This window comes from Sturnus vulgaris, chromosome 3, assembly GCF_052056855.1.
Source record: "Sturnus vulgaris isolate bStuVul1 chromosome 3, bStuVul1.hap1, whole genome shotgun sequence".
Taxonomy (NCBI): domain Eukaryota; kingdom Metazoa; phylum Chordata; class Aves; order Passeriformes; family Sturnidae; genus Sturnus; species Sturnus vulgaris.
Window position 1 is genome coordinate 9,053,052 of NC_142245.1, and position 16,334 is coordinate 9,069,385.

At 40.2% G+C, this 16,334-nt stretch overlaps 1 protein-coding gene across 3 annotated transcripts in view; it reads right to left on the reverse strand.

Annotated features, from left to right (window-relative positions):
• The window catches only part of PELI1 (pellino E3 ubiquitin protein ligase 1), a 44,296-nt gene that overhangs the window by 26,118 nt on the left and 1,844 nt on the right, over positions 1-16,334 (reverse strand). The window contains exon 2 of one of the 3 annotated variants that reach the window (XM_088160954.1): positions 4,646-4,809. The exons of the other annotated variants lie outside the window; for them this stretch is intronic. Within the exon in view, the coding sequence (XP_088017080.1) occupies positions 4,646-4,700 (55 nt within the window). The 5' untranslated portion in view covers positions 4,701-4,809. The remainder of the gene's footprint in view (positions 1-4,645; positions 4,810-16,334) is intronic. 3 annotated transcript variants of the gene reach the window in all.

Below are 16,334 nucleotides of genomic sequence, written 5' to 3' on the forward strand. Positions count from 1 at the left end.
CAGTCAGCCATTCAGTGCAGACCAATCCATTCCAAGAAATCTGGCTCTTCAGCAGTGATCTTCAAGCTTTTCAGGGTAGATTGGCCCTCCCTCGACTGATATCGTTTGGGAACATTGTTTCAAAGTGCTAATAGCAACTCATAACTCAGCGGCGCCTCGTTCACACCTATTCATGGTGGTTCGTAGAAACCCTGCTCACATTGAATTTGCAGCTTGTCATCAGTGACTCTGGTGAGTTCAGTGATTCTCCTGCCATCCCTTTGTAGAGCAGAAGGCTCTGAGCTAATGAACTGTCATGGGCAACCTTGACACAAGAAGTCACTACCCAGATTCGGCAGAGATGTCTGATACAGTCAAGCTTCTGGATCAATGCAAATTCAAAGTCAAACAAAATAACAAAAAAAACCCTCAAACATTTAAGCAATAGCATCAGCGTAATTAACTATTCAAAAGACATACTAAAAAAACCTAAAGAACTTCAAATGTGACAAAATCATTGGACCCAATTTGACACTGGACATCCAGCATGATTTTATGAAGTGTGAAGTGAGTTTTGATGAAAACTGCAAGTTTGTCAGGCTGATCATCAGGACTGCCTTTTGCACTCACTGTGTTGCCTCAACACAACTTAGGGGCAGAACCAATTTTCAAGCATGCTCAGTCTCACTCCAGCAACATCAACCTCAGCTGTAGAACAGATATTCTCTAACCATAAAGGAAAGAAAACACTCTCTCTGGCTTAGCAGCCACTATTGTACCTAAACTTTTTAAAACACTGCCATCATTCCGTACTTTTAACATTTCACTGATGGAAGTGGAATTACAAGTGGATTACACGTCCCCAAAATAAACCTCGAACTACACAAATAAACAGACCACTGTCAGAAGCTTGCCCTCTTCAATTTTATAATAGGTATTCCATGTGTGCAAACATGACTACTAGGACAAAAAGATGCAAGGTCAACCACTCTGAAATGTTACCAATACTAGAGAATGTTACAAAACCAACATGAGGAGTATATCAGCTCCAATAATTTTATTAGTGTCTGAGGTGAAGCGTTTTTCTTTTAGTAATTGCTTCCAAGCTGAGGCTTTTTTTCCTTGTTAGAAGGGAGGCACTTCATTTAAATTGCAGAAAAATATTTAAAAGCTCAACGACAATAAAAACAAGTAAGCAAAAACTATTTTCTACAAAAGTCTTCACTTTAAAACCAATTTGTGGCCTAAGCTCTTCACTTTGAAAGTTATAGTTTAATATCGTGTCAGGAAAGAACCTATAACTTTAGATATACAGCTCTTTTACTTTCATTATACCTAAAATCTAACAGTAGCTCTCTCTTATCTCTTATAGTAGCTCTCTCATATCAGAAATACAATACACTTTTCCCATCTGCTCAAAAGACTGATGTAAATATTATAGGCTTGTAGCTGTTGACACAAAGTTTCAGCCCTGAAACTTGCCCATCAAGAATCCTGAGTTAGAGTTGGGTGCCCATGGAGCACCATTTTTGGGAAAATCTGGACATTCCCAGTTTTGTGACAGAGACCTGGATTTTACTGCTTCTGGTATTAAAATTTACAACTAAGCATCCTCACATTTGCTGTACTGGGATTTGCCAAAAGTCCAGCTGCAGGACTAACTATATATATGCTTTACTTGTTCTAGGTCCTTTTTAAAAACAGCACTGAGCCTAACATGAAGGGGTGCGAGTCTAGGAATTACTGTATTTCTTTTCATAGCTAGTCCTGTTTCTTCCAGTCATCCTCCCTCATTCAGCAATAATGAAAATCCTCACACATTATTTACTAATTATTTTATTAATATATTTAAATAAATGTCTTTGTTTCCCACAGACATAACATTATTCCTTAACTTTTAATACAGAAATCTACCTAAATCATAGAAATTGTGTAAGAAAAAGAAAGGCAGCAATTCTCACCCCCAAAATAACACCACAATAATTGTATACACTGAAGCAGCAAGATTTATCTTTATTGGCAAAAAAAAAGGTCCAGAATACATAAATTAAGCAAAGATAACAGAAAGCCGAACACAAAGGGGCATTGAAATATTACAGTCAAAACTCCCAGTGAAGTGGCAGCCAACTGAAATCAAAGATCATAAGAAAAGCTTTCTTGTTAATTGAAAGCAACATGAAATCTCTTTTCGATCACAAATGCACAGAGTAATCTAAACCAGCTTCAGCATATAGGAGACTGAATCCTTTGACAGAACTTCAGCCTTCAGGTAACTGCCTGCAAACTGAAAATGCTCCAAAGATGGTTTTTAGTGTCACAAATGAAGACTCTCTAATTAAATTTTAAAAAGTAAAAATACTAGCAGCCTGTAAGTTTAGCCCAGACTGGAATTCTGCAACAAGATACTCTTCCTTAAGTGGCTTTTTAAAGCATGCCAAAACCATTAGTTAAAAGGATAATCTAAATAAAGCCATTGTTAAAAAAATGAAACTACATCATGCCATGGCTGGAACAGCTAAGGTACTGGTCAGCGAGGAAGGATCATTTCCCAGCACAGTTACAAAGTAGCAGACTTAGTTCTCGCTCTCTTTTTATTACTATATTAAACCTTCCCAATATTTCATAAAAATAAAACTGAGATTTGTAGCTCATCTGATTAGCAGATGATCAATTGTACTGAGCAGCAGGACTGACTTTTTTCTAAGCATACTGTTAAAAAAAAAAAAATAAAAGCATGCTAAGTAAGGAAAAGAAATTAAGACATTGAAGCACATACTCTGTTTTTCACCATCTACCAGGTCACTTCACCAAACCTGATACTTGAGCCCACAGGTACAAGGTACTTATTACACAGGTAAGTAAGGATTCAGCTGCACTGAAGGCAACTGAACTCAGCAGCATAAGCAAGATCACTATCAGCCTACCTATGCAAGACTGTACTAGAGCAAATCTTGGCTGGACATGTAACTTAATTCACCGCTCTGGTTCTGGATAAGCCCCAGACCTTCAAAATAATTACACTGCTGTCAGAGACAATGTTCACTGTCAGGCATAATATTTAAGTTGTGTACTGTTTCTCTGAAGAGATGAAGCACTTAAATGCCAGGTACCCTCCAGTTTCTCAAGCCACCAGCTTCAACACTGTTTTCACAGCTCTGGCCTATGTACAAGCACTTGAACACAGCAAGTCCTCTCTGACCACCATGTTTCATTAGATAGAAACTTCTTCCTAATACATTTTCCAACAAGACTCTCAAGTTTATAAAAGAAAGCTGTAACGCCTACATTACTTTTAAAGGTCTAGACCATCCATACCGCACTACCTCTTGAGCTTCCCACCTTGAAATACATTTGCAGAGTTAAGGAATTTTGGACTAAGAATTCACTCATGATAGAAACTTGACAGAAAATCAAGAGGCATAGTGAAATACAAAACTGATCAGAAACTAAAATGAATTATGCAGCATGAATTCAAGTCTGCATACTCATGTTGAACAATCAAGTGGCGTTTCCCATACCTTAAATGTTTCAGGCTGTTAACCACCAATACTGACTGGTCATAACTAGTTTCAGAACTTTGGCAGTTGAAACAGAAAAAACAGCCATTGAAGTACTGATAGCTTTGATCATGAAAAACATTATTATGATTAGCATCTCATGCCTATTTGCTCCAATCCCCTGAGATGTAAAATAAAACTATAAACATTTTCAAAGTTACACCAAAAGTTCTCTCACTATTAATTACACCCTTTGTACTTGAGGTTGTACTCTCAATTTCACTAGCATTAACTCCACTTGAAAACTGGTCTAAGCAAGGTAAAGTTGATGTTCTGATAACACCACATTACTACTTTGGTTCAAGCAATACTGAGAAGAGGCAGCAGCTGCTGTCCTCAAACCAGAGGGCTAAGGAGAAAAAGAACAAGCCACAGACACATTCACAGGCAAAGCTACAGAAAACAATGCAAGAATTTTAAGCCTACCACATCAGAAGGATATACAGTCAGTCTAATAACAGGACTTAAGGCATAGCTCCCTTAACCTCTAAGGAAATTCTCACAATTAATTTGTTTCTCTTGAGTTAGTGAGAAAACTCAGCTATAGAAAAACTCTGGTCAGCAGGTCTGGAGTAAAGACAGGCCAAGAACTGCATAGCTCAGATGTGGGGAGGGGGAGCTACATGAGTGCACAGTCCAGGGAGATGAGATTGAGAAGGCAGCACTCTCGTCAGGCAGTAAATATTGTTTCAGAGCCTATGGAAATAACCTTAAGTAGAAATTCAACATTAGGGCATGAGGAAGCAAATTTGGCAGAGTTTAGAAGGCATGTCACTAATATAATAATCTGCATTTTATAAAAGCTCTAGTTGCTATAGAGATATACTATCCAATGAAGTAGCTAAAGCATTCTCTTCCACTTATTTAAAAAAAAAGTGATTAGAGAACAAATACCCTTACAGAGTTACAGCAAGACAATAGTTTGCATTGTTCTACATGTGTACTTTTAGCAGCTTATCTCAATCGAAATCTTCCAGAGGTAAATAAAAGTTCTATTTGAAAGGAAATCCAGAAGTAGTTACCAAATTCTCTAGATAAAAAATCTGAAAAGCTCATGTCCAAGTAAAAAAGTTTGTTCTTGTAGAACAACTGTGCAAATGCAAACTCACCGTGTCCAAGCCCTTCAAGATTGTAACCGCGCTTCCACTTGGATTTACGATACATAATCAAAAGCCTCACACGCAGAGGGAAAGGGACTGTTGATGATGGTGGCTGTCAACAATGAGCTGAGATCAGTTAGCTGCTAGTGCAGACAGGACAACGATTTTCAACACTGTGAGAGAAAGCCAGAGTGAGACCATATGGTTAAGCCCCATCCACATCAGCAATTGAGAACTGTCAGCTGGCAGAGACACAGGCAGGACATCTACCTGTCACTCACAGCCACTGTAAAGAATGGTTTTGTAGAGGTTAGCTCAGTGCCTCCTGGAATAAACGTATCTTTGAACACAGCATATACCCACCAGTCAGTACTCCTAGTGCAAAGCAACTCAAATGCTCAGTTCTTCAACATTATTGAGGGAATTCAGTTGCCAGTTGGTGCGCTCAGGATTTACTGAAATTTAAGAGTATGTTCCGGAATTATACTGGATAAATCATAGTTTTATATTTACAGAAGACTGCCAGTTGCAGGTAAGCATTAGACAAGTGCTGTCAGGAGACACCCTGGCTGTGTGTTACTCAAAACCGTGCAAAATAAAGGGATGAAAGGGCTGGCTTTAACTTCAAACTACTTAGAGTAAGGGGAATTGGACCAGATGAACTCCAGAGTTCCCTTCCAAATCCTCCTCTTCATTGCTGTCTTGGTTTGAAAGACAGGTATGGTCTAAGGAAAGGCAAGAGCCCCTGTTCTGCAATGCAGAGTGGAACTCCCCTCCCTTTTAATTATTTTAGGTCCAATTCAGACGCCTTCAGGCAGGAGACATGGGGATAAGAATAACAGTTCTTTACTGGTATCTAACAAGGCAGAAAACAACAACAGGTATAAAAATTGGCAACAGAACAGTCTAGCTCCGCTCCAGTCCCTTTTGGCCGCAGGCCGTCTCCCTGTGCTGTTACCGGTGCTGTGGGCAGGGCAGGTCCCGCGCAGTTGAAGAGGGCTGGGTGATGGCGGCGGAGGCCCAGGGGGTGAGAGGGGATGGGAAAGTGACTCCCCCTCACGGTGTCGGTCGTGGTGCTCAGCAGAGTGTCCGGAGATAGTAGGGTGAGATGGGAGAGCAGCAGAGCGATGTCCAAAGGCAGGGAGCGTGGATCTCAGTGCTGGGATGGCAGAGGGAGATGCCAGAGCGGAGCCCAGGCGGTCTTCCCACTCCACGAGCCGAGCGAGAGCCTCGCTCCAGACCCCCATCCCACCTTTCCTTTTCCGGTTCCCCCCCCAACCTCGCCCTCCACCCACCCCCCTACGAGAGAACATTATCTGTCGTTTCAAGGTGTAGCCACAATTACTTAGCATAACAATGGGAGGAATTCCACAGAAAGAAAAGGGGAACAATCCAATCCCCAACAATTGCCAAACCTGACCATTAGCACAGAGGAATGAGCGCCCTGCATCACGGAGCTATTACTTATCACCTATTTGCACGCCTGCAGGAATGCCTGAACTAAGTTGTTAATGTATAGCAGGAACACATTCTGCAATTAAACTATTTTAAGGTGGCATAAAGTACTGCCTGCAAAAGCAGCAGGACTGCCTGTGGCCTGGCAGCTATGTGGCACAAAGTTCTGCACAACCATGATTTCCATGGACCCATACTCCAAACTGTTTCTCAACTGGATTTACCCAGTGCTGAGTACGCCTGAAGAGATGACAGGAGCAAAGAGTTGGGACCACTTTCCATATGACTGCGCTCATTTCCAGAAAAATAGTAAAATTGCATATTTTTAAACGCATAGAATAATTAATAGTGAGATAACAGGAACAAGAATTTATTTCTGAGCAGTACTTAAAAGCTGTATTAAATCTTGAAATACAGGGAAACTACTCCCATTTTTAACTAGAGCTAATTTTGTTTTCTGTATACTCACTCTTCTATTCAACTTATTTTGTTCTTTTAGGTAACAGAAGCCTGCTTAGTACAGCAATAATCTTATTAGCATGCAAACGGAGTTAAAACTAAGCTTATATGAAGGATGTTGTAAAATTAAACTTGAAAACAAGCACAGTAAGAGCAATAAATGAAAAAAATAAAATTCTGTCTCAGTTACAAAAACACATTTGGAACAACCTAAAGTTCTGTCTTCATCAAGGCTTATTAATTTCCTGCACATTTCTTCACAGGGCAGTATTTTGTCTGCTCACATTAATATGAGGTACCTCCACAATCAGTTGCTACAATAAAACCTGGGATACACCAACGTTAACACAGGTTATGGTCCAGTTGGAAAACTCTTCCACCAACAATTCTTCTGAATTGGTCACTTGGTTGCATGCTGGGAAAGCATCTTCTAGCACTGCCAGGTAAAGATAACCTGCAGAAACTGAACAGGGCCCAACAGAGACTCCAGTACATTCCAGAAGTGGAATGAGAAGACAAGTGTAGGTCCCAAAATACAGTCTCTGAAGATTTATCAAATCTTAAGTAACATTCCCAAAGACTAATCAGCATCTCTGAGATGGAATAAAATCTGAAATATAAACTATGGCTGAGAACTAGACACCCGACTTAAAACTATGCTTAGTACTTCAGCATAAGAGTGAGGCCTAAGTAAAACCACCAATTTCTATGGTTCAGCTTACAATACAGACTAACTTGGAATTCCCATATACTTTAACTACAATAATTATCATTAATAGGGAATGTAGAACTCATTGCAATTTGAAGTCTCTATCAAGAGAGATTCCCCCACCTAGATGTAGGTCTCTGAAGCAATGAGCAACTTTACCCTCTGCTAGAGTTGTTCAAGTTGCAAAGCAGAAACCAGAACATACTGTCATTTAATAAAAGCAGCCTCAGCAGAAGGAGTGAAAGGGAAAACCCAGGCTTCAATGAATGCCGTGCTGCTCCACATCAACACAATGCAGGGGAATCCTGTCCCACTCTGAGTACTATGAGCCACCAAGCCAGAAGCCACGCTTATGCATAGCAACTTGGCCTTAGGAGGTGAAAATAAAAGATGAACTGCCAAAATTTGAGGCCAGAAGACACAGCTGTCAGGCAGGGATCAGCAGATCTGAGGACTGCAGCATTAAAAATGCTTCAGCCCATATACTGGTTGGCAGTTTTGCACTACATCCTATTCCTTCCCTCAGTTATTTCCTTCCTCTCTTTGTCTACCTACCATAATTCCTACTTGTGCTCTGCTTCTCTCCCCTACCTCTTCCCTTTTTTGTCTCCTCAGAGTCCAAGGTCTTTCTGTCAGGCTTCTTTCTATTCATACAGCATCGAAGTGCTGAAAAATCAAAGTTCACAATTTTTGGTATGTTCAGCTTCCTGTCTCAGGATTTTTTAAAAATCAAGTTTCTTGAAAGACAGTTGACAGACTCTCCTTTTAACACTGTCCTCAGTCGCAACATATCAGTCAATATTGAAGAAAAGAGCTCACAAATAATGCAGTGTGCTGATTTAGCTTCTACGAATGGAGAGTCTGGCTACTGCAGAGACTCTGATCTACAGCTCTCAATGACATGAACAGTCCCTAGCCAATACAAAGACTGTCATGGTTCTTTCCCAAACTCCTGCAGGGAAAAAAATTAAGATGTTAGCAGATTGGATGGAACAGCTCTAAGAAAAATCAATAACACTAACTGCAAAATCTAAAATTAAAGTAAGTCTGGTTTTGATGCTTTCAGTACACATGGTACATGAAATTTGGCATAAGCCAAATGGAACATGAAGCACTTGTGGACAACGTCTGCCAAGAGCTAGAAATATAGTAATTAGTCTTTAAAGAACAAACAGAAACCCTCAGTTCGTTTCTACTTTATGCATCTGAAAAAAAAATTAAATCAAGGTGATCTTTCTGGGGGAACATTTGTATTAAATCCAATTTGCATGCTTTGTGCAATGCTGAACGGAACCCAGGCCCATTGGCAAAGAATCACTATTTGTCATTCAATAATTCCTTCCACTTGTGACAAAAGGTTACAAACAGATGTTAGACCTCCCCACATTCCAAAACACTGCTTTCCTGCTCAACATCAGGTTTGTGCCTCACATAAGCTCTCTACCTGGTCCTCAGTCATGCTAACACTTCTAAACATCTGACAGTGAAAGCAGAAGAAAAATGGGAAGCCTGAACTCAGGGAACTCATGCTGTACTATCATTTTTTTTCACCCACCTTCACATTTGTTACTACTTCATTCGTTTACATGCCTCAAAGCAGAGCAAGGTTTGATTAGTAACTGAATACGTATTTGCATTTCTGTAGCAGCCTCCAAACATTAACAAATTAAACATCAACACACCTATGAATTTCTTACCTTTCTTAAAATAAGGACCAAAAAAAGAGACAAACCTAACATCCTTTGGGGCTTTGGAGACATCATGCATCATCTCAGCACACAGGTTCCTCTCCCTGCCATCTCCTGTATCCTGCGCTCTTTCCTAGTTGAACAGGAGAGTGGAGCACAATTCCAGCTTTTTTAAGTCTCAGGTACAGTCCTGCCTTGGGAAACTGGAGCAGCAAGAGAAGAGGAAATAGGCAATACTACACTTAACACCAGCCCAAAGTGAGGCAAGAAATTTCTCATGGCATCTCACTCTACATGTCAGCCAAGCACTATCTGAATCTTTAAGGCTGTTCTTTCTTGGTGAGTGAGGTTTTGAACTATATAAAGCAGCCAGATAAATCTGACCGTTACTTTTCCTCATTAATAGCTGTAAAATAATAGCAGAATGTCTACAATAGTTGCTATTGTGGACTTAAGAGACTGAAAGACACCAGACACGTGATTATTAATGTGATAAGGTTCACTTCTCCCTATGACTGGTCTCTCTTGGCTTCAAAGTAAGCATTAACTTTTCCCTCACCTTTTGCATCAGGCTCCTCTCTCAGCTCATGTTTATACATTGGCAACTTGAATGAGTCCCTCCCCAAAGTTGGGCGAGTAAAGGAAAGATAGCAAAAATTCTTGTAAGACTTTCCTCTTGAGGCAGAAGTTCCTCTTGCTGTCTATGCATATCTCAGAAGAGTCATATATGAATGCTTATTTCAGTGAGGAAATGTAGCCATGGAAAGGGGCATTAACCCTTTAGATGCGGCAGAAATAAAACACACAGCTACATGGTCATCTTTCATGACAGGAAAGAGAGAGACAAGTTTATTCAGAAGCATGCTTGTTTTTATAGCACGACTCGTAACTCCAAGAGCGGAAAAAAGGTGGATTGGTTCAGAGAGAAGACACCCCATTCCCAGGGCCTGGTCATGCACCACAACAGGTGTTCTATCTTTGTAATTAAATTCCTCTCTATTTTGACCAAGTTATTATCGTGGGAGAAATTCTCCCTAGCCTTCAGCTGGACCAGCTTATCAGGCTGGGAACAGAGCTTAGAAGCTCCGGCCTGGAATATTTTTCAGGTTAGCTCTCTTAAATGAGTGCCCATAGGGAAAAAAAATTAAATAGCCGATACATAATGGCACAGGAATTCAAAAGTAGTTGCTGTATCTAAGTCACAAATGGTTTATAAGCCCACATTTTCTACTAGAGCACCCTGACCTTTCTCAGCTAGCAGTGAAAGGTACAAGAACCTACTCTATGTTCACATCTGCTGCTCAGAAACCCTCTGACAAAACCAAAATACTGGCCACAGTACTGACTGCATAAACATGCACACGTGCAAGAAAAAATTATAAAAATAAGTTATTTGTGCATTTATTTGCCTGCATGATCAAGTTCAGTTCCTCAACTTCAGCAGGTGGCTGACAGCCTTAATACACCAGTAACACACTACTTTTAAAAACAACAAGAGAAAAAACCTCACCAAGCAGTTACCCTCACCATGGTACACTCCAGCCCTCAGAACAACCTTGAGCAGTTTACAGAAACCTCAGCCAACAAGCAACTGCTAACGCTACACCAAAAAGGAAAGCTCAACTGGAATGATATTTCACATCCACCAAACATAGCACCTAATAAATACTAAAACAATTGATGTGGGCTACCAGCAGCACAGCAATTACCTTATTATTTAAAAAAACAACAACAACAAAAAAATAACTAAAGATCCATGACTTGGCCATGGAAGTTACCCAAGCACAAAGGGGTGATCACCTGTCTTCAGACTAATATGCATTACAATACAATTTGTCTAAGGCTTGGTCTGCTAATCTCAGGGTATGAAGTACAGTTATAAATACATATTATATTTATCTATATATATGAATGTACATATATTAAAACACAATCTTTTAACTTTAAGAGGCACAAGGACAGCAGATTGGAGCAGGAAGCAGTGTTTATCTGAAGTGTGAGCACTACCATCACAAATTTGCCTCACCATTATCACATGAGAAAAAGAACAAATGAAACATTATGTGTCTGCTCTTGGGTGTTCTGGTACTCTGCCCCACCTGCTGCAGAACTGTTTCGCCTCTGCCCTATTAAAAAGCAGTTTTTAACTGTCTCTAAGTTTCAGGCCATTCCAGCTGGTTCTCTCCCAGCTCTTTATTGAAAGTACATCAAAATAAATGCCCCCACAACTAGCGGGTGCTGAAATGAGGTGTTACCACAATTATTTGGCATGATAGAGTATTTTGTGGACTTCTGAAAGCACCATTCTAAATCTGAAATCTAATTACCATGAAAGCTTGATCATGAAGATGAAAATAGCAGTATTGACTGAACAGTCCATAATTCTGGCTTCTCAAATATTAAGTCAACTATTCTGGTTTCCTACACAGGAGGAACTCTCCCAGTTTCTATCAGAAGATTCTGTAGCATGTTCTTAAATTCAAAAGATGGCAGTTGCCCAGCAAAAAGGAGTCAGTTTCAAATCCAAGAGGGAGCACATAACCTACCTACAATATTAGTAAGGGTTGAAGCCACTTTACTCTCTTGGACTGCAGTACAGAACTTCAAAGTCATCTTCTGCTAACCTTAAAGGGCAGCAGCAATCTAAACACAGCAACTCAAATATCTACCTGCATTTATTTTCTTCCACACTGAGCACGCCTCAGAGTATTTGAAGTGGCTCAGGAAAAAAGTAAACCAAGCCAAACAAAGAAAAAATATTAATGGGAAATGACAGAACTGATATTTTTAGAATATAGCAGTTTATCCCAAGAGGTGCATTAATAAAGCAAAATGAGCAACAAGTTCTTTAAAAGTAAGTAAACTACTTATAGTAAGCCTCCATATACGATGAATGGTGCATTTTTACCCCTAACCTCTTACCAAATAAACAATTCAGCTCCATGATCTGACATAAGGATCATTGCTTATTTTCCCTGTTTAAACTTGTGTTACATTGAGATTGCAACAACAATTATTCTTGTAAAAATACTGTATGGAACTACAATTGCTTCAGACAAGTGGAAAGGATATCAAGGTAGGATGAGATAAAAATCCCAATATACATATTAACACTTAAAGAGAAGAGGCACCTTGAGACTTCTTAGTGGAAATTCTTCAGGGACCACTTTTATCATTTAACACAGACAATTTGACTTAGGACAAAGAAAGTACAGATGCAGTCCTCAGGCTTGTATGATTTTAAAAATCAAGTCCTTACTGTTTAATACTGCTAGAATATTGAAGGCAGAAGGATCTGGGAAGAGAGAAAGTAGCACTTTGGGGCAGACCTGCAACTGCTGGAAAGGCATGGTCTTGACACAAGGAAAGGAACTACAAATATATGGAACCCCCAGCCAAACTTTGTGACTAGTTAAACCTTGTCCTACAGGTCCCAAAGGACAACATGTTTAAGGGGGCTCTCTATGCAGGCTGCACAAGCACACAAAGCTCCCTTTCTTAAAGCCCACAGTTCTACCCAGGTGCCTTGCAAGCTGTTCCAGACATCACTGATCAGCTTCTGGGCAAAGATGACCAGCTGAGTGAAACATTTCAAGCTAGATCTAGCCCAGAGATGTCAGTTTGACTGCCCCAGCCCAAGAACAATAAAGCCATTAGTTTTTTTTGGCCCAGATCAAGGGGTTACCATCCATGGAGATAAGCTGGCAGGGACAAACTAACCCAAAAGCTGCAACTTTCCAGTTGCTCACTACATGGTTCAGATAATTAAGCAGAAACACTGAAGAGACAAGCAGGACAGTGTGAGATGTACAAATCACATCACCAAGTTTCTTCTCACTATGCCTTCACAAATTCTTGGCAGGCCTTGAATTCCACCAAAGTCAAATCTTAACAGTCTTCACAACAAAAACCAAACCAGTGCCCTCAAATTCAATCTCTATTCCCTACCCTCTTCATAAAGTAAGGAAAATAGGTACCCCAGCTCAGAAAAGAGTATTTTTAAACATTTGTAATGAAGTCCAAAGAGTTATATAATTACAGAAATATTACAAACTTGAAATACAAGCAGCTAAGTACATCTAGACAGATGAATCAACTGGCAATGGAAGGGAAAAAGCCATTAATGGTGGTCTACTTAAAAGAAAATTCTGGCTAGGCAGGAATTTGTGTTTTATTATTTTTCTTGGTTTTGTTTGTTTGCTGTTTTGTATCTTCAAGTCCTAGCTCCAACAAACTATGCCCCAGAGAATCCTACTTGACTAACTTACTCCAAACTCATAACCTGCAAGTACCTACACACACATATATATCCCATTCACTCAAAACCTCAATCAATTCACAAAATACCATTGTATAGTAGCTATTCATATTATCAACTACCCTTAAGAATAACAAAAATATATTCCAGAGATCTTTTCTGATTTGGGCCTTTTAACTATAACCTTTCAACACCTTCCTTCCTGTTCACACATATATACACACACCTTGATGTAGCCAGACCAGCATCTCCCTGCCCCAAATATCTCTGTACTATTAAAAAAAACTTCTCACAAGGAATGCTTTTCTCCCTTCTAAAAACACATTTATGCAATTTACTTCTACAAACAGGGCTGGCACATAAAAACATCTGGCTGGCATAGCTGTCTAGCCAACATCAAGGCAGACCAAGTGCATTTTGAGCCAACACTGACACATATCCCAACTCTTCTACAACATATACAGGTGAACAAGGAAAGTGAGTGTGAATTGAACAAATCCTCTTCCCAACAGGAATATAATTACTGGACCAGAGTAAGAGGTTTTGACTGCTCCTAATCTAAAAATTGCAATATAGCTTTAATTAGAAAAGTAAAATTATAGGATACATCCCATCCTGAAACCACAGCCAGAAATTCACTACAAGGTTTAGTCCACTCTGCTCTCAAGTACGAGATTCAAGCCCAAAATTCAGTATTTGCATAAGTACCATGGGTGGCATTCTAGTCACTGTGATTAAATGCAGCAGCATGGATTAAAACCAAGGTCAGCAGATTAACTTTTATTACCTGCTCATGAACTGAGCCGTGCTCCTGCATGGCAGGCTCCAGAGGACACCATCAATCCTTAACCAAACACTCCCACCCAGGCACTGCATTCAGCCCCAGCCAAACAAGTGCTGACTTGCTCACGCTTGAGCCCACGTCCCCATGTGCCACCTCACACGCCAGCCAGGAGACTTTGCTGGAGCAGGACTGGTATTGATGAGCACCTACTTCCAGCACAGGGTGCCAGCAGAGAACAACAGCTTTTTCCTGCAAAGCTGTAGTTTCCAGTCAACTGTTTCACAATCAACCATCACTAGAGGATTATTCCAGAAAGGTCACTTTGAGCAGCTAGGAACATTTGGTGCTCCAAATCACATCATATAGGTCAGGCAAAGGCCATGGCACAGGGCTCACCTAGGTAGCCCAAAAACTGTGCACTCACTTGTGCAAAGCACCCAAGAACCTCTGCCTACCTGAAGAAAGTTCCTTTTCAAACCAATAAAAATACAAGTTATTTGTAAAAGAACATACTCGTGATTTGCAGAAAAACGAGTCTTGCATATTAAGTAATTGTCAGAGTTTTTAGTGCTTTTAGCAGAAGGCAGAAACAAGGTAGAGCTTACTTTTTTTTTTTTTTTAAGTTTCAGGAAGATTTGTAGCAGGACAAAGAGCTTCCATCTTTTTTAACCTGAAAGGCATACACTAAAACATTTTAACAAGAAACATGATCACTTGTAACTACTAATTGCCACAGCCATTACAAAACATTAATGCCACAAAAAATGCACCACGACGCTACCTTATTGCCCCAGACCACCCCCAAGCACCCACTGGAGAGCCTACAGCGGAACAGGAAAATGTATCCCCACAAGCTGCCCACCACCTCCTGAGAGGCACAGAGCCACTTAAGTTTTGCCTAACTGACACGATTCTTGAGAACCAAATTGCTATTTTACTTCTTCCTCATGAATCTTTTTACCCAGGTAGGCTAACTGGGTCTGACTGGAGAATAGTAAGACAGTATTAAGTTCAGTAGGACTGGGGAACTACAGTAGGAGTGTGACACTTTCTGGTGCATCCTGCAAACCGGTAGATTGAAAGGAAACAGAAACAAGATCAGATGGAAACACGCTCAGTTTTTTTCCACTGAAACTCAGCAGCACTCATCAGCACTCGACCTACTTCCTATCCCATGTCTTTGCTATCACTTCCTTTGACAGTTTGTCAGCACACTTGTGATTCTGGAGATTAAGGAATGAATGTCTAGGAGGCAAAAGAGCCGGACTTTTTCATCCTGATGTTCAGTCAAAACTTTTACAATCTAACCAGCACGGCGCACAGTGACCAGCCAGCAACAACTACCTCCAATTATTGGCATCCAGCAGGAATTGCTAATCAACTGTGTAATTTCGCTTACAAGTACACACTTAAAGGCGACTGATTTCTCACGAAACACCCTCATTCTCTCTTTTTTATCTCCGGGCATGGATTAGCATCTACAAACAGCTTTGGGTTTTCTGCTTTCCTGTATTCCAGAGTTCTTGTCTGAAAAGACATTTTATATCAAAAAATACTTGTAATTAGCTCCTTAAAAATGAATAAGAGTTTTAAATACCACTCTCTCCATATACATGATCCTCTATTTTGTAACTACAAACACAGCCACCACCTATAAATGCTGAAGTGAAAGGATCCTGCTTTCCATGCCTGGTTTCTTACTAGAAACCAATATTGCTACCAAAATACAAAATGGTTGTAGCAAAGGTAGTATATTAAGTTCTTCTTTAACTGAAACACTAGCAGTTACTCAAAATGTTAATTCCTAAGATGAACACAAGCACGGTGACCTGCTGTGTTGAGAAATACATTCTAATGTTTAGTAAGAACGGAAATATTAATGAGGCCCATGTTACACCACTTTACTCAGTGTAACAGTAGGTGCTCCTACATGTTTAATTCGTTTGAAATAGGAGACGTTGAAGTTCAAGGTACCCAGTAGCAACCTACATACAACCAAAACGCATTCCACTAAAGCTTCCTGCCAGGCCATTCACACGACTTCAAAGAGTTAGGACACTTCTCTTGCACAGCACCAAGAGAGTCTAATTTTCCAACCACCAATGCTCAATTTTCAACAAATCACACTTCTTGGGGGAAAGGACAGCGGTGGAGAGGAAAGGGGGAAGTGTCCCGGGCAGACGTCTGAACTTTGGCTCTACATTACTCACTCCAAAATTGTCGGCCTAAAACATTACAAAGCCACACAGACCACATAACAACACATGCAAAGGAAGATCTGGGCAGCCTGTTAATCTCCTCTAACCTACAGGCGCCTTCTGGAACAAAAATCAACCGAAGATGTA